Below are 25,511 nucleotides of genomic sequence, written 5' to 3'. Positions count from 1 at the left end.
CGGCAACCTCCACCACCGCGCGGGAGAAAAGGACCAGCTGGCCGCGCGCCCCAACTAATAGTGGGGCCGAAGTATCGCGATAACAATTTGACTCCAGGAAGAAAATGAGAGGTGGGAGGTGGCGAGGCGCGAGGCGCCATTTTGATCTCAGTAAGGGGCGGGGCGATTCCCAATGGGCGGGGCCTGCGCTCCCAGACCCAGAGGAGGCGGGGTTGACTGAGGCACGGTCTGGCTTCAGGTGTAGGCTTCCCTCACGGATTAGGTAAGTGGAGTAGCCAAGAACGTTTAGGCAAACTAGGAGAAATAAATTGAGGGTCAGGAGGATGGAATGAATGTGAACCGCAAGGAAACAGGCGCTCCACGTGATTTGCTTGCAGTGCTCTCTTCTTTGCTGAGCCGTACTCTGACTTTTCAAACTCTAATCTCGGGTATGTTGGGGGGGGGGAGCGGTGAGTGTGGCGCCAGGTGTGCTTTATCATTTACGTCTACTTGTGCCTTCAGAAGTCTCCTCTGCGTTAAATCGTGAGAGGATGATGCTTTGACTTAGACTCAAAATGTGTAACCTTTGTACTGGAAGCCAGTGCTACCCTGTGGCATATCAAGGTCCCCTCTCCACCTTCGGACTTGTTTTGTTAACTACTCTTTCACTCAGAACTAAGGGTCAGCCTCCCAGGAGTTGGTTAACCTATCACAAGAGATACCAGCGGCGAATTTGTTTTCTCCCTTAGTTCCCTTAATGATTAATGAGTGTTAAAAGTTTAAACTAGTTTAGTTTTGGTGTTTTCCCCCCCAAAGTAGTTACAAAAAGGAATGAGCTGGCTTGATTTGTCCACTTTCAGACCTCTTGTATCATATGATGAAACCAGGAAAGCCGAATAGTTTTAATTTGTGGCTAGTGTCATTTCGGGATTGGATAGACCTGGAAGGTAATCCAGCCTCTTTACTCAATTTTGCTCTAAATGTTGAACTATTCCAGGCACAGTCTAGTCTTGTAGACATTGTGAAGTACTGTAAGCTGCAGAACAGAGATCGCGTGTCTTATTCACTGCCATATTCCGGAGCATGCCTGCCTATGTAATTTGTGAGGCTCAGTATGAAATGAAAATGAAGGGTGCCTTGTTCAAAACACAGGGGAAAGTGCCATTAAAGGTACTAAAATAAAAGCTATTTTCTTTCTTCTGTAGTATCTCTTTCGACTTGTCATGACGTTTTAATTAATAGCGTTCATTGCTATTGTTAATTATTGACATTAATCATGCTATTTTATTGACTTAATCACTAGTTATACTATTATTAATAGCATTAATTTGCTATTTATTGTCACTCTAAGTAAAGAAAAATTAAAAGTTGAAGTCATTAGCGTGAGATTTACCACTCTTTATATTGTGCAATACCAGTTTTAAATACAAACATAAGAACATTTAGCTTGATGAGGAAGATTTGAAATCTGTAGTTTGAGGCCTGCTATGTGAACCCTGCCTGTTAATAATTACACAGAAATGATTGAGTAAGTGTAAAATGTACTGTTCCTGCCTCTGCCCGCCTTTGTCTGAACTCCTGCATCCAGTAACCCCTAGCAACTCCCCCACCTCTTGTAGCCCTTAGCAACCCCCACGTTCTGTAACCACCTGTAATTTATAGAAACTGTGTAACCAATCAGTTAGTACCAACTGTAGCTATATGTCTTAATCTATAAAAGGAGAAAACTGGCCCAAAACGCGGCCCAGAATTTTTGGAGTGTTAGCTCGTCTGGTGCCGCCAGCTTAATAAACCTGAGTTCTCCAACTCTCTGAGTGTGGTGCTTGGTTTCTCGTGGGACCAAGTTCTGCAGCATTTTTGGAGGCCCCAGCGAGATTCCAACCATGCCAGGCCCTTGAGCCGCCGGACCGGTGGCTCGGCCGGGTCGGGGTGAAGGAGCTCCGAGACGAACGAGGAGGCACGCCACCTGACGGTATTCCGGGTTCTCTGTCAGACCGGTACTCTAACTCTCCGGACGGCCGAGCCCTGACCCGACTCATTAGAGAGAGTCGGACCAACTCACCCAGAACAGTTGCAACCAAGGACCAGGTAAGACCCCGGGGCACAGAACCCATTCAGGTCCCATCTCCAGACGGAAGAGGAGCTTGATCACCACCAGGGACTTCCTAGGTGGCGCAGTGGTAAAGAATCCGCCTGCCAAGGCAGGAGACATGGGTTCGAGCCCTGCTCTGGGAACATTCCACATGCCACGGAGCAACTAAGCCCGTGCGCCATTAAAAAAAAAAAAAAAAAGAAGACCGCCAGTTAGGGACCTTCCCAGAGCGGGGAGGCACTGTGATAAACTCTGGTGTGAATGTGTGTGTGAGTGAGCGCCCTGGTTCGTCCTCGTTCCGGGACGATTGTGTGGCTCGAGGGCCTTCGTGGCTATGGAGTCCAAGTGGGCCCTAACCTGCGGGTCCATGTGACCTCATATGGCTCAGGGCGGTATCTGTCTCTGGAGGACAGATTCAAGTTGGGACTCTATACCACCTGCCAAAGCTAAGAGGCACCTAAGTTCCCCACGGGGACACGGCCAGGTGGGCATCTGAGTGGTCTCCTCTTCGGAGGGGGCACCCATCCTTGTTTGTCTCTGCGCCATTGATACAGGGTGGGATACACAGGGAGGAAAATAATTGCCCTCCGTTTTAGGGCCCCTACAACTTTGGATTATCCTCCCCTATCTCAGCTAACTTTCTGAGCCAGGATATTGAGTTTCCCCTTCTCCCTCCTGTTTAAAGAATTTAGTTGTACTTAATAACATGAGAGGAAATTCCTCAAAGCCAACTGTTTTAGATTGTATGATAAAAAACTTTAAGAAAGGCTTCTCTGGAGACTATGGGGTTAAGATGACTGCAGGAAAGCTCTGCGCCCTATGCGAGCTGGAATGGCCCGCCTTCAGGGTGGGATGGCCTGCGGAGGGTGCCCTGGACCTCCCTATGGTTAGAGCAGTATACCAAGTGGTGACAAGAACCCCTGGACACCCAGACCAGTTTCCATACATAGATTCTTGGTTACAAATTGCTGTTCAGCTGCCTCCTTGGGTTCAGTCCTGCGTGAATAGGCAGGGACAATGTAGGGTCTTAGTAGCTCAAACAGTTCCAAGAAAAGGTGGAGAAAAGCCAGCCAAGGTTATCTACCAAGGGGATCCTGAAGAGGAGCCCCCCCCCCCCCCGCCTTACATACCAACAGCTCCATCAGCTCCCGTTCAGTCCCCTTACCCGGTACTGGACAGCCCTCCGCCCTCTGTCTCCACTGCCTCCAAATCCAGAGCCCCCTTTAAGCCCGCGGTGGCTTCGCTCGGCCAGCCAACCAGTACAGCAGCCCACAGTCCTGCAGATGCCCTTGAGAGAGACCTGAGGCCCTCCTCAGGTTAATGAGGGCTGCTCCATCCAGCCAGGATGCCCAGTCCTTTATTATCAGCCCTTCAGTACTACCGACCTCCTCAAGTGGAAACACCATACCCCATTCTACTCAGACAAACCACAAGCAATGACTGATCTGTGAGGCATTCCAAGTGTACCCCTCTTTTGACCCAGAGGCACAAGAAAATCAGTGTATGGTTAATGCAGCATTCGTGGCCCAGTCTCATGCTGACATCCACCACAAACTCCAAAAACTTGAGGGGTTTGCAGGGATGAATGCCACTCAGTTGCTGGAGGTTGCAAACAAGGTGCTTATGAATCGAAACTGAGAAGCCCAGGAGATGGCTGACAAGCATATGAAACAGAAGGCTTCCCTGCTGGCCACCACGCTGAGCAATCCAGGCCAGGTAAATCAGACTGCACCCCCACAGAAAGGAGAAACTGAAAAGAGACCACCGCTACGTCGTGACCAGTGTGCCTATTGCAAAAAAACCGGGCACTGGAAAAATGAATGTCCTCACCACAGAGGGGCAACTGGAGGCCCAAGGAAGTTCAACCAACCCAGTGGAGGGAAATACCAGCTTGAGCCAGTTGGCCAACATCTTATTAGCCTAGCTGGGACAGAGTCAGAATAGGGGAAGCCAGGCTCCCTGACTCTAGGCCCCCAGGAGCCAATGGTTACAGTGAAGATTGGGGGCCAATCAATGACTTTTTTGGTCGACACTGGAGCAGAACACTCAGCGGTGACTACACCTGTGGTTCCCCTTACAGGTCGAACAGCAACTATCATTGGGGCCACATGAGACAAAACTGCTCGCTGGTTCTGCAGAGCCCGCTCATGTCAGCTTGGGGGCCACTTGGTGACTCATGAATTTCTGTATTTACCAGAGTGCCCCATCCCTTTACTGGGCAGAGATTTGTTAACGAAGCTGGGAGCGCAAATCACCTTTGCTCCCGGGAAGTCCGCAAGTCTCACCCTGGGAAGTCAGCCGACTCTGATAATGGCCGTGACCGTGCCCAGGGAGGATGAATGGCATCTTTACACTTCAGGAGAGAAACAGGAGAACCCAACTAATCTATTAGAGGAGTTCCCTGATGTTTGGGCAAAAAAGGGGCCCCCAGGCTTGGCCAAGACCCACACACCCATTGTAGTAACTCTGAAGCCGGGAGCTACTCCTGTCAGGCAGGAGCAATATCCAGTATTGCGAGAGGCACGTCTGGGAATTCGAGACCACATCCAACGCCTGCTTGACGCCAGAATCCTGATTGAGTGTCAGTCTCCCTGGAACACTCCGCTTCTACCAGTCAGGAAGCCTGGGGGAGATGACTATCGCCCTGTCCAGGACCTTTGTGCCATCAACAATGCAGTAATTACCATCCATCCAGTGGTCCCGAACCCTTACACTCTCCTGAGCCTCTTACCCGCCCAAACGAGCTGGTTCACGTGCCTCGATCTCAAGAACACCTTCTTTTGCCTCTGGCTATTGCCAGCCAGCCCTTGTTCTCCTTTGAATGGGAAGACCTACACACCTGGAGAAAGATACAGCTGAGTTGGACGCGACTGCCACAAGGCTTTAAAAACTCGCCCACCTTGTTTGGTGAAGCACTGGCTACGGATCTTGCTGCCTTCCCTGGAGAGACTTTAGACTGCACCCTGCTCCAGTATGTAGACGACCCGTTGCTAGCCAGTTCCACCCAAGAGGACTGTTGGAAAGACACCAAAGCCTAATTGGCCCTACTCTCCACCACGGGGTACAAGGTGTCATGGAAAAAGGCGCAGATCTGCAAACAAAAGGTCAAGTACCGTGGGTCTGCCATATTAGGAGGGCATCGGGCACTCGGACATGAAATAAAACAAACCATTTGCTCAATACCTCAGCCAACCACCAAGAAGGAAGTCCGTGAGTTCCTCGGGGCTGCCAGATTCTGCCGGATCTGGATACTGGGTTTCTCTGAAACTGCGAGGCCACTGTATGAGGCCACGGCAGGGTCTGGTAAGGGCCCCCTAGAGTGGGGGCCTAAACAAGAAAAAGCCTTCAAGGAAATAAAGAGACTCTTAACCAGTGCTCCAGCATGAGGGCTGCCAGATGTGACACGGGACTTTAACCTCTTCGTGCATGAGAAAAATCATACTGCACTGGGGGTCCTCACACAAACAGCTGGGCCATGGCAGCGCCCGGCTGCATATCTGTCTAAACGACTGGATCCTGTGGCCACGGGATGGCCGCCATGTCTCTGGGCAGTAGCTGCTACCGTGGTCCTGGTCAGAGAAGCAGACAAGCTTACACTGGGACAGAATATAAATGTAAAAGTCCCCCATGCTGTTACCACGCTGATGAACAGCCAGGGACATAAATGGCTGACCAACACCAGCATGACTCACTATCAAGGACTGCTCTGCAAAAACCCACGGGTCCGCCTTGAGACTGTGCGGGTGCTGTATCCTGCCACCTTCTTACCTACGGAGGTGGGAACCCCTGATCACGACTGTGAAGAGGGCCTAGATGAAATCTACTCGAGCAGGCCAGACCTGACGCACACTCCCCTCCAGAACCCAGAACTGCAACTGTTCACTGATGGAAGCAGTTTCGTCCAGAACGGACAACGCAAAGCAGGCTATGCAGTAACAACAACAGATGAGATAATAAAGGCTGAGGCCTTGCCACAGGGGTGGTCGGCACAACGGGCTGAGCTGTGGGCACTTATCCAGGCGCTGAGGCACACCAAAGGGAAGCGAGTCAACATCTACACAGACTCAAGGTGTGCCTTTGCTACTTTACATGTTCATGGAGCCATCTATAAAGAAAGGGGACTACTAACAGCAGGGGGCAAAGGGATCAAAAACAGAGAAGAAATTCTTCAGCTGTTAGAGGTAATTTGGAAGCCCTCCCAGGTGGCAGTCATCCATTGCAAAGGCCACCAGAAAGGGACTGATCCAGTTAACAGGAAATTGGTTGTCTGACCAGGCAGCCAAGGAAGCAGTGATCCAACTGAGTCCCACATTGGGCCCTGAACCGATCTCTAAGGTCCTCTTGGCACCAGAATTGCCCCTGTCCCCGAGGTATACCAAAGAAGAAGATCAATGGGCTTTAAGTGAAGGAGGGACTAAAGAAAAGGAGGGTGTTCTGTCACCCCCATGTTCTGTAACCACCTGTAATTTATAGAAACTATGTAACCAATCAGTTAGTACCAAAGGTAGCTATATGTCTTAATCTATAAAAGGAGAAAATGGCCCGAAATGGGGCCCAGAATTTTTGGAGCGTTAGCTCATCTGGTGCCGCCGGCTCAATAAACGAGTTCTCCAACTCTCTGTGTGTGGTGCTTGGTTTCTCGTGGGATCAAGTTCTGCAACAAGCTCATATGCAGAATCACTGAAATTTCACAATTCGTACTGTGTAGTTCATACAGTGTATTTTGTTCTTACCAGAACACTGGATACTACACAAAACTAGCACCCCTATATTTATTTTACTTCTCAATGAGTGCACATTCTACCAACATTATGGAATCCAGGGAATTTGAGTCTCAATGAACCCTTGGATTAGCCTAGAGTGGGATTCCCCTCCAACCTCATATTACTTTTATTTGGGGCTTTTTTTGCCTTCATTTTATTTAACTCTCTTTGTTTGCACAACTCATCACCTGTACGTTTGAGGAAAGGTACTAATCTCTGTGCATATATGTCTACTTACTGTAAAATATACTTCGCGTATATTTTTTAAAAATCAAATTATAATTGGTTAGGTTATCAGAATAACTGAACATTAAAGCTGTTTACCAAGAAAGTATGTTTATTTGTAAATGAAATAATTTGAATTTCAAAAGGTAATCATTTGTAGAAGTTTCCATTTCTCTTAGTAATTTAAATTTTCTCTTCTAAAAGTGATAGTCTAGGAAACGTTTAATTTTTAGCCTAAATGTCAAATTAGAATAGAAAACACAAGTAAATGATCTATTATAGAAGCACCTGAGCATTCTGCAGTGTTATGTACAGCTATGTAAACACTTTTTTCATAAGCCTTAATAACTTTGCTTCAGGATCTATATTCCTTAAATCAACCATTAGAAAGCTGCATGTTCAATCCAGATACATGACTGAAGAAAATGAATCATGCCCTCTTGGTTTGGTATTCCTCTTGTCTATTTTAAATGTCAGCTATTAATATTAAAAGATGTTACTTGGACATTTCTCACTTGGAATATTAAATACTAGAAGCTGTGGTTGCCTTTCTGTGAGGACAGACACCTAAATGCCCTTTTACCCTCTTTATATAACTGAACTCTTGCATTTCCAGAGCAGCAGGTGTTCATGCTTGGTGCACTGCGATAATTAGCCTACAGTTGCTTTACTTTGTACATCCTTGTGAAGCCTCACAACTCAAATTGGGACTTGAGCCCAGGGGCCAGGACTTGATCCCAGCCCAAACTCAGACCAAGACTTGAACACACTGTCTTTTAATTGAGATCACACACTCAGGACTTAATGAAGCTCAAGTTCTTTATGTCTCATCACAGAAAGAATTCAGTGAGAGATAAAGTGATAGGTAAGAAGTGGATTTATTTATGGAGACAGAACGTGGTCCACCTCAAAAGGTGAGATGGCCTTGGGAGAAACACATTCCACAGACAGAGTGTGGGCCATCTCAGAAGGCGAGAGGCCCCAAAATATGGGGTGTTCAGTTTTTATGGGCTGGGTAATAGGCTAACAAGTGGGAGGATTATTCCAACTATTTGGGGGATGGGGTGGAGACTTCCAGGAATTGGGCCATTGCCCACTTTTTGGCCTTTTATGGTCATGGTGCCTGTGGGTGTGTCGTTTAGATAATAATGCATTGCAATGAGCATATAATGAAGCTCAAGGTCTACTGGAAGTCCAGTCTTCTGCCATCTTGGACCTAGTTGGTTCTAACCAGTTTTTGCCCCATCCCCAAGGCTATGTCATTCTTTTAAAGGTTCTGCCCTGCCTGCTTCCCTCCTGTTTCATTCACACCTAAGGAAGAAAGAAGATGGCTTGTGCTGAGTATTCTTTTCACGTGCCAAACCTAGAGGAGCTTGTTGGAGGTAAATACAATAGAGTTTTTTTAATTACCCTAAGGAAAAAATTTTAAAAATAAAAACATTCTAAGATATGATTTATGCAATAGTACTTTCTTCAGTATCTGTTCTGTACTTTTTTATTGAGCGTGTCCAAAACTCTTCACCCCCCAAAAAATCTAAATTCACCAAAGGTTCTTGATGAGATACCAATTTTACAGAATGAAAATGAATATGGTAATACAAGATTTAAATATGTGTGGTGCCCAAAGAATTGTACAATTTTGCTCTATTAACTTCTTACCAGTTGCAATATTCTTGAAATATATAGTCTACTGTGGTGTATTACTCATGTTCCCAATCTACTACATTTTCCCCCGCTCCTGGTTAACAGACTGCCAGTGAACTTGCTTAGATTTCTCTGTCCACGTATATTTTTAGGTATTTCACCTTATTTAAACAAGAATTTAAGGCAGCTTCACAAGATTAATTAGAAGGTGGGGATATAGATAAGAAAAAGAAAATAAAAATAAGAATATGAAATGAAGCCGGAAATAGTACTAATCCAAAACTGGTAGAGCCTGTCAGAATGCTAGCATTTGTCTGACAGCCTTTGGATTCTATTCTGAGGATAACTGTAAAATCTACACTTACCTCAAAGTGTATCTGTCCTGGTAGTTCTTCTGTCCTCCGGATAAAGTTGAATGAAGTCAAGAGGTGTACTCATGGTTTGCTTGGTTGTGGCTCTCCTCTTAAAACCTTCCTATTTTTTCCTAAATTGAAGGGGAGTTAGTAAACAATTACTAGTATTCATTGTCTGTATTTCTTTTCTATCAGTCTTTCTGTCTTTCCTGATAGAACAGAACAGCTAGCAATCTTGTGTTTGTTTTTTTAGGCTGATTTTTAATTTTAATGTTTTACACATCAGTTTAAGTACATTCACAGTTTGCTTTGCAAAATGTCAACAGACATCCCAAGTGGGTAACATTTTAAAAAGATTGAATTTCCTGTATTTAATATCATCTCAAAAATGTGGTCATCAGTGCCTACAGATTGATTGGTTAAGACAACCCATTCAAACGATTACTACAAAAATCCAACAATACTTTTTGTCATTTTCCACATTATCCAAATTCTCATTGAATAGTATTCCAACAAGACAGATCTAAAGATTTAGGAAGGGCACCAAATGGAGTTCCCATTACAAGGTGGCTGAAGGACGCTCTGAGAAAGAATTATCTGTTACCTAATGATATTAATGTTCATTTTGTATGTATTACAAAGGAATCTTGTCTTTGAGTGCCTTCCTACAACCTGTCTTCTCTTGTGTGTTTATGTTTGTTTTCTTTCTATATGTACAAGATATATTCCACACAAAGGGATGAAATCTAAGTGTTTTGGCTTAAAATTTATTTTGTTTTTACAGAAAATCTTATAGCCAGAACTTGCTCCCTTTATGATTGGTAAAAAATAGATTTTACTGTATTTTCATACACTGAATCAATTTATAGATGCATAAATATGCAATCACTGGGCTTCCTAGGTGGCGCAGTGGTTGAGAATCCGCCTGCCAATGCAGAGGACATGGGTTTGATCTCTGCTCCAGGAAGATCCCACATGCCGTGGAGCAACTAAGCCCATGCGCCAAAAAAAAAAAAAAAAAAAAAAAAATATGCAATCACTAGTCTAGGTAGGGGGATTTTTCTAGTCAACTTGGTTTGTGTTCTCATATAGATAAAAGCTCTGGGCTGGGATGGAATATCTATTTAGGATATTTAGGGCTAGATTTAGGATGACCATGTTTTTAAAAAGTCTGAGAAAAAAAAAGTCTGATTCTACAAGACTTTAATGACTGACACTATTATCAGAGAAGTTTTTTGTTTTGGCTGCACTGAGTGGCATGTGGGATCTTAGTTCCCTGACCAGGGATTGAACCCCTTTTCCGCTGCCATGGGAGCTTGAAGTCTCAACCGCTGAACCACCAGGGAAGTCCCCTCAGAGAAGTTTTTTATAAGAACTTTTCACCCTTAAAAGTACATTGCTCCTAGATTTGTAACTTTGAGACATATGTTTGCTTTTTTACATTTTTGATTGACTTATGGCATATCTACAGTAAAGTACAATAATTTTAAGTTTATAGCTTGATGATGTTTCACATGTTTACACCCATATCACACCCATAACACACCCAGATCAAGATATAAAATATTACCAGCATCCCAGAAGACTCCTTTTTGCACTTTCTCAGTCAATATCTCTATCCCAAGAGGTGACCACTATTCTGACCTCTGTCACCTTTGATTAATTGCCTCTCTTTGAAATACATATAAATACATATACATGTAGCACATACTTTCGTGTCTTACTTCTTTTGCTCAACATTTTGTCTGTAAGCATTAATGAAGTTGTTGCATGTAATTGCTTACTTTCTAACAGTTTAAATATTTACATTTCAATACTTGGAATCCTCTCCCCAAAAGAAAGGTAGTACTCACCTAGTGCAGTGTTTATCTTCAGTGGTTTATAATCACTACAATTGACGGTGTTATTTATGAAAGTATTTATGTATCTTAATATATATAGCTTATAGCCTGTAATTAATTATGTGTCCAGTGTCTAATTATATTCATTAATAAGACCACTTCCCCCTCTTTTTGTTTGTTTCGCTGTGCTGCACAGCATGAGGGAGCACCCCCTGCAGTGGAAGTGCAGAGTCTTAACTGCTGAACCACCAGGGAAGTCCCTTATCACCCTCCTTTTAAATTACACAAGTTTAGGGACTTCCCTGGTGGTCCAGTGGTTAAGACTCTATGCTTCCACTGCAGGGGGCACAGAATCTATCCCTGGTTGGGAACGAAGATCCCACATGCCGTGCAGAGTGTCCCCTCCGCCCCCCAAAAAAATCACACAAGTTTAGGTTGGAAGTATGACACACGAAACAGTTGAGGGAAGACTGGCAAATTTCTGCCTAATGTTTAACCCTTTTCCTTGTCTTTCTTAGTTCTGCAGAAGGGGCTAATGGATAACTTTGCTGATGTCCAGGTCTCTGTAGTTGATTGCCCTGATTTGACTAAGGAGCCATTTACCTTTCCTGTAAAAGGTAAGCAAATATGTCCAAATAAAGGATATTGCCCCAACTTTTAGATTAAATTGTGCTTAATTTCTATGTTTTCTAATATTGGTCAAATTTCATTTTATACCCTTGTAGAAGAATATGGTGTTTTATGTATTTTTGTATTTCACAGGTTGTGTAATAGATATTCAATAGGCTAGAATCCTGACTATCACATGAGAGTTTTGTTTTTAATGGTTCAAGTGACTGTTATGGAAACTTACTGTAATTATTATTTTTTATTTATTTATTCAAGACCAGAAGGGATCTTCAAAGCCTTGTATTTATTTGAATCATCTACTAAATACTTATATCCCTTCAACAAATTTGTCAAGTGATTATCCAGCCAGTGTTTAAAGTGGGAAGGGAAATTAATATTGATGATCTTCTCAGGTGGTCCTGTGATCTGTGGTTCTCGAGGTTATTGAACTGTAACCTCTCTGGAATGAAGAACGTTTCATCAAGTAGTGGGATTTTAGTTCTGCAGAAGAGCTCAGAGATACTGTTATGTGTGTTCCTTGAGGAGGAACCAGGACCCTGGCCCAAGGCTACACTATCATTTCTTTCTTTCTTTTTTTAAATGGGATCCTCCTGGACCAGGGCTTGAACCCATGTCCCCTGCATTGGCAGGCAGATTCTTAACCACTGTGCCACCAGGGAAGCCCATACACTCTTGTTTCTTGACTGCTCCTGCCTTATTTCTTCATCCCCTCCCTTCCCTGACTAGCAACTGTTTGAAGCTGCCCTTTGGAACTCAGGGAAGGTCATGGAGGCTGAATGAAGCCTATTTCCTATCAACAAAATAACGGGGGACATGAAAAGACTTCTGTGCCCAGGAGCCCCACCAAGTTCCTGCTTGGTTTCAATATTAAGTAAATATAATTTGTCAGACAATAAGATGGATATCTATATTTAATGCATTAATTTTTATAATAGCACTGCAAGGTAAGTACTAGCCCCAGTTTATACAAGGGTAGTCAAAAATTATCCACACTCTTGGTATAGAATTTATAGAAGTTTTAATATAACCAGAGTGCGGATAATTTTTGACTCATCCTCGTAGGTGAGAAAACTGAAGATCAGAGAGGCTAAGTAAGCTCAGTTGAAATCATAATCAGGATTCAAATACAGATCTGTCTGCTTCCAAAGCCCAGCATTCTCCCATTATACCCCTATTGTGATGAGGAATTTGGAGAGAAACAGTTGCACTCACTCACTTTTTTATTATGTAATTGACATCTATGTTAAAAGTTTTATGTAGGGACTTCCCTGGTAGTGCAGTGGTTAAGAATCCACCTGCCAATGCAGGGGGCACGGGTTGGGTTCGATCCCTGGTCTTGTGAGATCCTACATGCCATAGAGCAACTGAGCCCGTGTGCCACAACTACTGAGCCTGTGCTCTACAGCCCGTGAGCCACAACTATTGAGCCCATGTGCGACAACTACTGAAGCCTACCACACAACTAGAACCTGTGCTCTGCAACTAGACAAGCCACCAAAATGAGAAGCCACGCACCATGACGAAGAGTAGCCCCACTCATCGAAACTAGAGAAAGCCCGCACACAGCAATAAGGACCCAATGCAGCCAATAAATAAGTAAATTGATTAATTAAAAAAAATTTTACGTAGAAATCCTGGACTCTGGTTCTTTCTCTGCCACTTAAGATTTCATTACCCTGGGTAAGCCAGTTAATGTATCTGTGTTTCAAATACATTAAAATGGGGTGGGGGGTTGTGGGATTTGGGTTAAACATTCTTTCTGGGTTTTTCCAGTTCAAACAGTCTTTGATTTTAAGTAGACCTGTAAATTCTAGGCGTTTGATGTACCAGATGGCAATTTCTCTTCACACCTTGGAAGCGTTTATCATAAAACTTTTTTTTTTAAGATTTTTTGATGTGGACCATTTTTAAAGTCTTTATGGAATTTGTTACAATATTGCTTCTGTTTTATGTTTTGGTTTTTTGACCCCAAGGCATGTGGGCTCTTAGCTCCCCCACCAGGGATCAAACCCACACCCCCTGCACTGGAAGGCAAAGTCTTAACCACTGTACTGCCAGGGAACTCCCTATCATAATACTTTTTTATAGCTCCGTTTCTTCCAATTATGAGGGTAATACATTTTATCCAATAAATAAATAATTGATTAAATAATTAAAAATCAGAAGACAGAAGAATACAAGGAAAAAGGAAAAATGGTTAATCTTAATTTTGTCACCCAAGGGGTTGGTTTGAAAAAGTTTTCTAGGTTCTGGTTAATAATTTGTGAGTCTTTAAATTATAATACTAAGGAAGCCAGATATGTATGCATATATTACATATATAACCTTTCATAAATATATTTAGGTACTTTCTACATGAATTGGTCTTATCATCAGTGATCTTGTGTTTTCCAGTATTATTTGGTCTTGTTACTCAAAAACCAAGTTCACCTCTTGGTAGGTGCCAGTAGACACAACCAATCCACAGTGCTAGAGAAGGAAGGATTTATTGTCACTTGCAGCAAGTGAGGAGAACACTGGGGATCTTTCCCAGTGCAGTGTCTCCCCAACAGCAAAACTGGGAAGTTTTAAGCTAAGGGTATATGGATATTCATGACAGGACTTGAGCAGAGGAGGATTCAGCATAGAATTGGGGCAAAGGTCTACAGAGTCCACGCTTTTGTTGACTGAAATCTGGAGGGTCAACATCATCATTCCATCCTCCACTGAGTGTGTGTGCATGTGTGTGTGGTGGGGGCGGGGGGTAGCTCCTGCAGAACTCAAATATTTATTATTATCTATATCCCTTGAGGAGGAACGAGGACTCTGCTTTATCACTGCACTATTGTTTGACTGCCTTTTTGCTGTTTCTGCATTCCTTTGTTCCCTTACATTAATTACTGTGACCTGTTCAAGGACAAGCATTGTAGCCAGGCTTAGATCACAAAATGGCCTAGGTCAAAATGAGTTCTGTTATGTCAAGAAAACCATTCCTGGTTCTCTTTTCCCAGGGGCTCCTACCCTATCTGCTTACAGTCTCTACAGATTTCATACCGGTTGGCCACTGCTGCCTGATATTATTTCTCCCCATGGTTCTCCTCTCTCCTTGGTTCTTTTGCCTTTTCTTCCTTGGTGCCTTTCCTTCCTCCATGATGTTCTTTCTTCCTCATTTTTTCTGGCTCCTTTCTCTTTCTGGGAGGCTTTTAAATTTTGATTTTTCCAGGATTTTTTCTTCATCCTCTTATTCTGTACAATCTCGCTGACTTTTCCATCTACTCCTATGGTTTTAATTCTACTTCGATACAACAACTTTGAAATCTGTACATCTCACCTAGCCTTCTCTTTTTCTTAGCTATAGATGAATAATTCCAGCTGTCTACAGGACATCTCCACCTATGCATGCTAAGGACAACTTGAGATCAACATGTCTAAAATTTAACTCATTCCTTCACCATAGTTGCCTGTTCTCCTTTATTTGTTCTTTTTCTTAATTTACTCGTCTCTATTTTTACCTCATTACTTGTCTTTTCCCTGAACTACTAAAATAGTCCTTCTAATGGTTTTTCTAAACTTCAATGTTACTATCATTTATCTTATCTATGAGTAATTTCTGCTGATCCCGTGGAAAACATTTCCAAAAGCCCTAATTATAAATGGAACCTCAAAGAATTTTGTACGTCTGTCCTCTACATAGCTGAATTGAGCAATTATATCTACATTTACTATGGAATGATGTTAGTATGAAATTTACAAGACTACTTTTCTCAGACAAAAGGTAATTATTTCCCACACTACATTTAAAAAAAAATGTGGGCAGGGGGTGAAGGGGAAGCTGAGACGAAGCGAGAGAGTAGCACAGACATATATATACTACCAACTGTAAAACAGATAGTCAGTGGGAAGTTGTTGTATAACAAAGGGAGTCCAACTCTAGGATGGAAAATGCCTTAGAGGACTGGGGCGGGGAGGGTGGGGGGGACTCGAAGGGGGGGAGTCAAGGAAGGGAGGGAATACGGGGATATGTGTATAAAAACAGATGATTGAACTTGGTGTACCCCCCGAAAGAAAAAAAAAAAATGTGCCTTCTCCTAAATTGTGTCTAGCTGTACCTGTGATGTTAATTAAAAATGTAAGGAGAAAGTTCCTAGCATCTGAAGTTCGTTTTTATAAACAACCTTGGAACAAACAACTTTAATAAGAGGACTTGTCAATACAGATTTTTAGAACTAATATTTTACCAAAATATTTTAAATTAAAATATAATTTTAGCTAAACCCCCCCCCAAAAAAAGGTTTTTGAAGGAATGTCATTATAGACTAATTCTAAAGACCTCATCTAATCCAAACATTGGCCCCAATTCTAGCCCTTGCCCTATCATCAAATTTCTTTTTTTTTAATTAATTTTTATTGGAATAGTTGCTTTACAATGTTGTGTATCATCAACTTTCAATTTTCTTTATGCTACTAACTATAAGTCATGCTTGGTTATAACAGTATTAGAAACATAGGAAGTTAGAATAGGACAGGGGTCCCAGCTACTTACATCTTCCAACCCCTGCTATTTGTAAAACTATAGAATGGAAAAGTTATATACTCTTAATAAATTGTGTCTTCTGGCATTTTATACTTAAATTTAAATATTTGCCTGTTTTTAAGATGGCTTTATTTATTTATTTATTTATTTATTTATTTATTTATTTTAGGTATCTGTGGGAAAACTAGAATTGCAGAAGTAGGAGGTGTACCTTACTTATTGCCTCTTGTAAATAAAAAAAAAGTAAGTGTATTTTTACTTTTCACATTCACATGAAGATTATGAAAGCTGGGTTGATTCCCGTTTTTATTATTAGAAGATCCATCGACCAATGTGACAAGGAAATGTTAATTTACTTTAATAAAAAGTAAACCTGGGAATTTATATAAGTAAGATTTAAATAATATGTTTTTCCTTTTGTATAGGTTTATGATCTAAATAAAATTGCAAAAGAAATCCAGCTTCCTGGAGCCTTTATTCTCGGAGCAGGAGCAGGCCCATTTCAGACTCTTGGATTCAATTCTGAGGTCAGTATATATATAATATAATCATTCTATTTTATTGATTTGACACTTAGTTTGCCTTTTTCCTTTTACTGCCCTATCACAAATCCTGTCTTCTGAATGAATTGTTAGTGGTTGATGTCATACCTCTCTACAGATTTGATACTGTTTGATATAGACTTGGAGTATAGCACATGCTTCAACTGAAATGGAGCACTCATCACTAACTTAGGTATTCTATGGCATACACTCAGTCTTAGACGAGTCCATCGGAGGTCCAACTGTGGTTTGCTGAGGGCTCTGGGCTGTGAAAGATTGCAGTCGTTACACATCAGAGGATTCCTAGCTTCTCTATGATCTTTGCTGGTTTAAGGTCAGCTTTCAATCAGAAGATGAATGAAATATTCAACGATCTAATCAACTCCCTCTTTCAGACCAAATAGTGGGGACCTACTCCAGTAATGTGATTATTATTTACAAAAGGTAATATCTATCACTATGTATGTTAACACATTTCCAATGTAAAAGTATCACTATTCATATCTTATGAACAGAAGAATGAATAACCTCCTCAATCTGCCCATTCTTTCACAGCCTCTTACAGGTGTGATCGTTAGTCAATAATCATACAAGTCCTCTTACGGAAACATTAATATAATTTGCCTAGTGTTCAAGACAGAAAAAGTTTAAAATGTAAAGTGAGAAATTTTAATGACTTCTCTGGAGGTTCAGTGGTTAGGACATAGCACTTTCACTGCCAAAGGCCCGGGTTCAATACCTGGTCAGGGAACTAAGATCCTGCAAGCCATGCAGCATGGCAATAATAAATAAATAATAAATAAATAAGAAATTTTGATGCAAATGTCACAATCTTATAGAAACACTATAATACTGTAAACATTTTATAAAATCTTTTCAGTTTTTTGATATTTGTAAATCTTTAACATTTTGAATCTAACAAATATTTTATTTTCATGTTTTATTATTAGATCTTGAAATAAAATGTCTTAAAGTCTAGGACAAAACATTTTGTTACGTTATTCAAGATATAGTCTTTGCATAGAGGTACTAGGATTGACTAATTACCTTATTTACTTTTCTTTTCAGTTTATGCCAGTTGTTCAAACAGAAAGTGAACACAAACCTTCTGTGAATGGAAGTTACTTTGCTCATGTTAACCCTGCAGATGGAGGGTGCCTATTAGAGAAATACAGTGAGAAATATGATGATTTTGGGTGTGCATTACTGGCTAATCTTTTTGCCAGTGAAGGCCAACCTGGAAAGGTGATTTTGTTCATACAAATGCAATAGTCTCTAAAAGTTCTCAGATAGCCAAAAATTTGAACGCCTATTGCTACTACTCTAGTTTTCTTAAGAAAATCCAAAGCTACTGAAGTCCCAAAGCTCTTCAAGTAACCCAGTTATGAAAGACTCAGAAAGTACTACAGGCAGAGTGAAAGTCTCATTTGAAACTAAGGTTAAGAATAATACTTAGTTAGCAATAGCCTTTTTTCCAAGGAACTAAAAGGTAATAAAATAGGATAGTCATGTGGAGAGTGAGTTAGTCAAGTAGATGAACCACTCAGCTGAGGTAGATAATGTCCCCAATGAATTATGAATTATATCCCTGATAAAGCTGTTATTTTTTTTAAGATGATTTCAGTTTTAGCAGTTGTGAGAACTCTCACATTTTGTAGAGAAAACTACTTCAGCCACTTTGAGAAATGTGATAGTGAAGCAAAAATACCTAATAAAGTGGACGTAATAGAAGTCCAGGATTTTAAAGGAAATGAGAAAACATAATCATTTCTCCTCCCCTCCAGTTATCAGAAGTTAATCCCTTTAAGCCAAAGAATTCTCAATATTTTACCACTTTGACATATAATAAGAATCTGTAGAGTTGAGTGTAGAATATAGCTGTGAATTTATAAAATTTAGCTATAACTCTCTTTCTCAGTCCAAGAAAGCATGAATAAGACATTATTAGAGTAAATGATATGTAACTCATATATATATTATAATGCTATATATATTATTAAGACAGAGGATTGAGACACTTCCACTCATATCTGGGTGCTTGAAACAAACAATTGAATATTTGCTTGATGGCGTTGATTTATATGTTTCACTTTGGTTGTTATTTACATAATATTTTGTAGCTTAGAACAATGGTGTGTATATTTATGTCCTCTCTAGGTCATTGAGGTGAAAGCCAAAAGAAGAACTGGAAAACTTAACTTTGTGACTTGTATGAGACAGACTATTGAAAAACATTATGGAGATAAGCCTGTAGGAATGGGAGGTACTTTTGTGATTCAGAAGGGAAAAGTGAAGACTCACATTATGGTAAAGCCGTGTGTGTGTGTGTGTGTGTGTGTGTGTGTGTGTGTGTGTGTGTGTGTGTGTGTGTGTGTGCGCTCACACACGCTTAAGATCGTAGGATTTTTTTAATATACACTGAAAATTTAACCTTTAAAGACACCCTGAATAAATCCTTTTACTGTGAGCATATTACTTTCAAATTTAAATGACAAACAGTACTGTAAAGCATATTGTATGATAGTGTCCAGCTAGAGTACTTTTTTCATATTAATATATTAGAACTTTCTTCTCAATTTGTTTGTTTTAAAGATCAAGACGGATGTGAGTATAAGCCTTAGAAACTGGTTATTTTCATTGCTAGAATCCCTACCTCAGTATGTAGACTTTGCTATTAAGATGGTTGTAGTTTTAGGGAAAGAACTCATTATGAAAATTATAATCTTACGGGCTAACTATAATAAGTTTATAAGACATTAGTGATGCAATACTATATGAAGATAGACCAGGTCTTCTAGGACTTTTAAAATAATTTCTCGTAGGTGAATGAATGAACAAATAAATGAATGAAGTGTAAAAGTGTTATAACTTAATGTCCTTTTTGTTTTAACAATGAAGCTGTTAGATAATGTATTGTTTTGATGTTTTTCATCCTGATAATTTTAAATGGCAAGGCAGCTGATCCTTCATAGAGAGACACATTTCTGAAACTACTACTTTTCCAAATTATTTACAACAAAATTATAGATAAAGCTATTTGTAAATACCAAAGGACTATAGCATTTTTTAAAAATTCAAGTAATCAATACTTCATTAATAACGATAGTTACCATGATATACATTAGATCTCTAGAACTTATTCATCTTATAACTGAAAGTTTGTACCCTTTGATCAACACGTCCCCGTTTCCCCCACCCTCCTCAGCCTCTGGCAACCACCATTCTGTTTCTCTAAACTGGGCTTTTTTTAGATTCCACATGTAAGTGATATGCAATATTTGACTGTGACTGGCTTTTTTCAGTTAGTATTGTATAATATCCTCCAAGTTCATGTACATTATAAATGGCAGGATTTCCTGCTTTTTTAAACCTGAATAATATTTCATATATACGAGGGTGAATCAAAAATTATCCACACTCCAGTTATATTAAAACTTCTATAGATTCTATAGCCAGAGGGCGGATAATTTTTGACTAACTCTTGTATATCACAACTAGAAAGACAGATAACAATTTCTTTATCCATTCATCTGTTGATGGACACTTAGGTTTCCCAATCTTGGCTATTGTGAATAATGCTACAGTAAACATAGAAGTGCAGACATCTCTTCAAGATAGTGATTTTATTTCCTTGGATATATACCCAGAAGTAGAATTGCTGGATCATATGGTAGTTATATTTTTAATATTTTGAGGAACCTCCATATTGGTTGTACCAGTTTACATTCCCACTGGCAGTGTACAAGTGTTCTCTTTTCTCCACCTGCTCACCAACACTTTTTATCTCTTGTCTTTTTGATAACAGCCATCTTCCCTAGAGTGAGTGATATCTCATGGTTTTGATTTGCATTTACCTAATGAATAGTGATGTTGAGTGCTTTTTCATATACCTGTTGGCCATTTGTATGTCTTCTTTGGAAAAATGTCTAATTTATTCCTTTGATCATGTTTTAATTGGGTTTGTTTTGTTTTGTTTTGTTTTTGCTAATTCCTTATATATTTTGGATATTAATTCCTTATCAGATATATGGTTTGCAAATATTTTCTCCCATTCCATAGGCTGCCTTTTCATTTTGTTGACTGTTTCTTTTGCTGTGCAGAAGCTTTTTAGTTTGACGTAGTCCCACTTTTTCATTTTTCCTTTTATTACCTGTACTTTTGATGCCATATCCAAAAAGTCAAATCCAATGTCATGAAACTTTCCTCTTATGTTTTCTTCTAAGAGTCTTTATAGTTTTAGCTCTTATATTTAGGTGTTTGATCCATTTTTAGTTAGTTTTTACATATGGTATAAAGTAAGGATCTAACTTCATTTTTTTTGCATGTGGACATCCAGTTTTCCCAGCACTATTTGTTGAAAAGATAGCCCTTTCTCCATGGCATCCTTGTCAGAAACTATTTGACCATGTATGCAAGGGTTTACTTCTGGGATTTCTTCTTTTCCATTGATCTGTATGCCTGTCTTTATGCTACTATCACACTGTTTTGATTACTATAGATTTGTAGTAAGCTTGATGTCAACAAGTGTGAGACCTCCAACTTTCTTCTTCTTTTTCAAGATTGTTTTGGCTATTTGGGCTCCCTTGAGATTCCATATGAATTTTACGGTGGCTTTTTCTATTTCTGCAAAAACATCATTGGGATTTTGCTGGAATTGCAGTGAATCCTTAAATCACTTTTGATAGTATTGACATGTTAACAATATTAAGTTGTCCAATCCATGAGTGCAAGATGTCTTTCCATTTATTGGAGTCTTTTAAAATTAGTTTCAGCAGTGCTTTGTACTTTTTAGTGTACAAGTCTTTTGCCTCCTTAAGTTTATTCCTAAGTATTTTATTCTTTTTGATGCTTCTACCCCACTTTCAATGCCTCAGGTTTTTTTTTCATCTACCGGTAGCAATAATGACCCTTAAGATTGGGATGAGGATATACTCATAGGAAAACTGAGAGACTCCTTTATTTATTCATCATATCTTTTAGTGTGTATACACTGATTGCTGGTCCTTTTGAAAACTAGGGTATATAACTTCTCTCGGTGCCAAAAAATAGCAATAGAATATATAAGGCTTAACAGATTTAACAATGAAATTATATATGAATTTGTAGCTCACTAATATTCAGTATGTTTACTTGTTTAATGTCCTTTTATTGTAGCCTACAGAATTTTCTTCCTGCCCATTGAACTCTGATGAAGACGTGAATAAATGGTTGCATTTTTATGAGATGAAGGCTCCTTTGGTTTGTCTGCCAGTTTTTGTCTCCAGAGACCCAGTAAGTCTATGACTGTCTTTTATATTGCCATATATCATGATGATAATGCTTGCTTTTTAGAATATTCTTTTAGAATTAGATACTTTTTTTGTTCTTATTTAAGAACTAGGACAGTCTCTAGAATTATCTTGAAAGGTAACAGAGCAATTGGCTGACCACCTATTATTTAGGCAGAGCAGATTTTACCTTTGGAGAATTGAAGGCACAGGCATTTTAAGTAACACCCAAAGTCACATTATTAAGTAGTAGAATCAGGACAGGATTCAGATCTCCTATCATCTTATTTGCTATTACTTATACTGTTGATTATATTCTAATATTCTACCCTAGAAAAATAACAATATAAACTAATTCAAAGCAAATATCTACTGAAATACTGACTAGTTATATCTTTTGATCCAATGATTACATGTATAGGAATTTATCATTAAATATTTGCTTAAGTGCATAAGATGATTAGCTAAAAGGGTTTTTCATGACAGCATTGCTGTAATAACAGAAGAATTTGAAATAATCTAAATGTCAGTTGGAAAGCTGTATGTACATACAATAGTATACCATGTAGGTGTAAAACAATTAGGAAGCTCTTTTATGATCTGATATACAAAGATCTGAAAGTTATATTGTTAAATGAAGAAAAGCAACATACAGCACAGTAGGTGCAGAGTACTACCATATGAGTAATAATAAAAAAAAAACTTTCTGGAAGGATATAGAAGAAACTCCTTACTTTGGTTGCCCTCAAGGAAAGGAAGTAAGTGGGGAGGGCAGGAGATGGAAAGATACATTTTACTGAATATATCCTTTTGCACCCTCTGAATTTTGAATCATGTGACTGTGTTACCTACAAAAAAATAAAATAAAAATTATTGTAACAAATTAAAAAGGTCTCCTATCCCTTTAAACAGGTTCTACACAAGATGATTGGAATACTAACAGACAGCTTCTCTGTTGTCCTAGGGGTTTGATTTGCGGTTGGAGCACACTCATTGTTTCAGTGATCATGGAGAAGGTGGACACTACCATTACGACACCACCCCAGATACAGTGGAATATCTTGGATACTTCTTACCCGCAGAGTTTCTCTATCGCATTGATCAGCCAACAGAGACCCATTCATTTGGGCGAGATTAAATCAACTGATACCCGTTTAGAAAAAGTAATAATTAACTAAGGTTAACTCATTAATTGATACTAATATAAAGTCTAACAGAAATAGTCTCACTACTTAAGCCCTATGTTTTTCGGCCTTTGAAATGAAAGGTACATTGATACTGCGCTCTGTATTACTTCATAGATCTATCTGAAAGGGATTAATGGAACAAAGACACATGATAGAGATGTTCTTCATTATTTTTATTCTAAAAATCGGTCTTATGTTTATAATTAAATATAAACATGATTAAGAATCAAGCGATTATTCCTACTAGCTAATAGTAATAATTTACATTTGTATATTATTCAGTTTTTCAAATTAGTCTCACATCTGCTAAGTGGATGTTTCTGGATATTAGAAAAATCAGTGTTGGAAATGTTGATAGTTGTTAAATCTTTCTACTGAATTTTTAAAATCCATTTTAGAAATCAAAGTACACTTTTTTCATGGAATAAGGTGGTCAGAGGGAGCAACTTTACTCCTTTTGGTGAAATTGAACCATACTCAGAAGTTTACAATTTGCTTTTCACGAATATTAGCAGCTAGACAATTAGCCATGATTCCTCCTTTGTTTGGACTGTCAGTTGGAAGGAGTTTGTGTCTTGTTGATTATTTGCAAGAAGAGAAAGGAAAAGAAATAGCATCAAAATACAACCTTGAAGTGACTATACTTTATAAGTGAGTCTATTGCTAAATATGACTCCTATCCTTCGTGACATATAAAATTATACTTTACTGATTGTAAAGTGTAATTTTGAATTTTTCCTCAGTGGGAAAAAAGTAAAATTTTGAAATTTCCCTCAGTGTTTTTCGATAATAAGCATTAGCCAAAAACAACTCTCTCATCTTATAAGGCCAACATTTTGCAGATTTAAGAGTTTTTTAGTACTAAGCATATAATAAATTGTCAAGAAGTATTTTTTGTCTTTAGATGTTAATTATAACATACCCTGTGAGTATAAATTCCTAAATATTATTTTTAAACATTGGTTTGTAGCAAAAAAAATGAATAAAAATTTTGCATTCATAATATGATATTGTGTTTCTTTTTAATATCCTACCTCCAGACAAAAATAATGTTAGCATTCATTCATTTAACAAATACATCTTGAATGAACACCTACCCCGCCTCTGGAATGTAAACTCCATGGCAAGGGCTTTGATCTCCACTATAGCACTAGTGCCTTTAACAAAACCTGGCCAAAGTGGGCACTCAATAAATATTTGTTGAATGAATCAATGAATGGATGAATGATTATGATAGATACTTCACTATATGCTGGGCTCTATCATTCAGTCATTTATATAGTAGGGGAAGGCAAATAATAAGCAAATACATATTATGTCAGGTGGTATTAGTGCTACAAAGAAATAAAGCAGAGGATGGACTGTGAAGGAGGATGGTATTTTGTTGTTGGCATTCACACTGAGAAAAAGTGGACTCCCCACCCAAAATTCACGTCAGATGTTGAGACTGATGACATCACACACATACCAAGGGGGTATGAAAGACTTTATTATTCCTATAATGAGGCTTTCTGGGGAAAGCAGTTCCCAAGCAAGTCCAAAAAGATGGCCTGAGAGAACAGAGAGAGGAGGCTGGCTTGGGGGTTTTATGGTGGTTAGTGGGTAGAGCCAGGGTGATGGCTCTGCATGCAGTTTGAATTTCCCACAGGTGTCAAAGCAAGAAGCAGCCAGGCTTTCTTATTGCAAAAATGTGGGGCAGAAGGGGAGGAAGGAGTGGGGTAGGGCTTAACAGCTGTCAGAAGTCAAACATCAAAAGTGGAATCAGACTCTATATGACACACTTTATAGAGCGAGATCAGGGAAAGCCTCTGATAAACAGACATTTGAACAAAGGCCTGAAAAAAATGAGAAGAGTGAGCCATGTAGTTATTTGGAGAAACAGCCTTCCCAGCAGATTTAAAGGCTCAGAGGCAGAAGAGGACTTGGTATCTTCAAGAAATGGCAAAGAGGCCATGGTGAATAAAATAGCCCTGAACTCCATGAAGCTAACATCTACTGCATATTCTGAGAAGCAATTTTTAAAATGCTAGCTAGCTAAATATAGATATATAGATACATATTTGCAAAATTATGTTAATACCATATTCACTTTAGGAATATAACAAGGATGTCATTATTGGAGTTTCAACCAAGGAAAAAAAGATAAGAAAGACAGAATAGGTATAGGTATAACAACTGAAAAGGAAGGAAAAAATAATTTTTTCAGCAGAAAACATGATTGACTTCTTGGAAAACCCAAGAGAATCTATAGTTAAATTATCAGACTGAGTTCAAAGAGATTCCTAAATATGAATATTGCTCAATCATAAAAAAGAAGGAAATACTGCCATTTGCAGCACCATGGATAGACCTAGAGAATATTATACTAAGTCAGAGAAAGACAAACATATGATATCACTTAAATGCGGAATCTAAAAAGTAATACAAATGAACCTACATACAAAACAGGAACAGACTCACAGACATGGAAAACAA

At 39.4% G+C, this 25,511-nt stretch overlaps 1 protein-coding gene across 9 annotated transcripts; it reads left to right on the top strand.

The window, feature by feature from the left end:
* Positions 1 to 10: 10 nt before the first annotated feature.
* On the top strand, positions 11 to 24,033 carry C9H11orf54 (chromosome 9 C11orf54 homolog). Of its 9 annotated transcripts, none has more exons than XM_057750244.1 (10): positions 215 to 262; positions 1,824 to 2,067; positions 8,333 to 8,441; positions 11,416 to 11,514; positions 16,210 to 16,283; positions 16,466 to 16,567; positions 17,651 to 17,827; positions 18,740 to 18,889; positions 21,737 to 21,853; positions 22,814 to 24,033. In XM_057750244.1, the coding sequence occupies exons 3-10, from the start codon at positions 8,387 to 8,389 to the stop codon at positions 22,985 to 22,987; spliced, it is 948 nt and encodes a 315-aa protein (XP_057606227.1). In that variant the 5' UTR covers positions 215 to 262; positions 1,824 to 2,067; positions 8,333 to 8,386; the 3' UTR covers positions 22,988 to 24,033. The 9 variants fall into 9 exon arrangements, with proteins under 9 accessions (XP_057606233.1, XP_057606229.1, XP_057606227.1 ...); XM_057750249.1 differs by having other exon boundaries at positions 245 to 262; positions 1,973 to 2,067; XM_057750248.1 differs by lacking the exon at positions 215 to 262 and adding an exon at positions 271 to 428 and having other exon boundaries at positions 1,973 to 2,067.
* Positions 24,034 to 25,511: the final 1,478 nt, after the last annotated feature.

Source organism: Hippopotamus amphibius, chromosome 9 (genome assembly GCF_030028045.1).
Source record: "Hippopotamus amphibius kiboko isolate mHipAmp2 chromosome 9, mHipAmp2.hap2, whole genome shotgun sequence".
Lineage (NCBI taxonomy): Eukaryota > Metazoa > Chordata > Mammalia > Artiodactyla > Hippopotamidae > Hippopotamus > Hippopotamus amphibius.
This window is presented reverse-complemented; position numbering and strand designations above follow the sequence as displayed.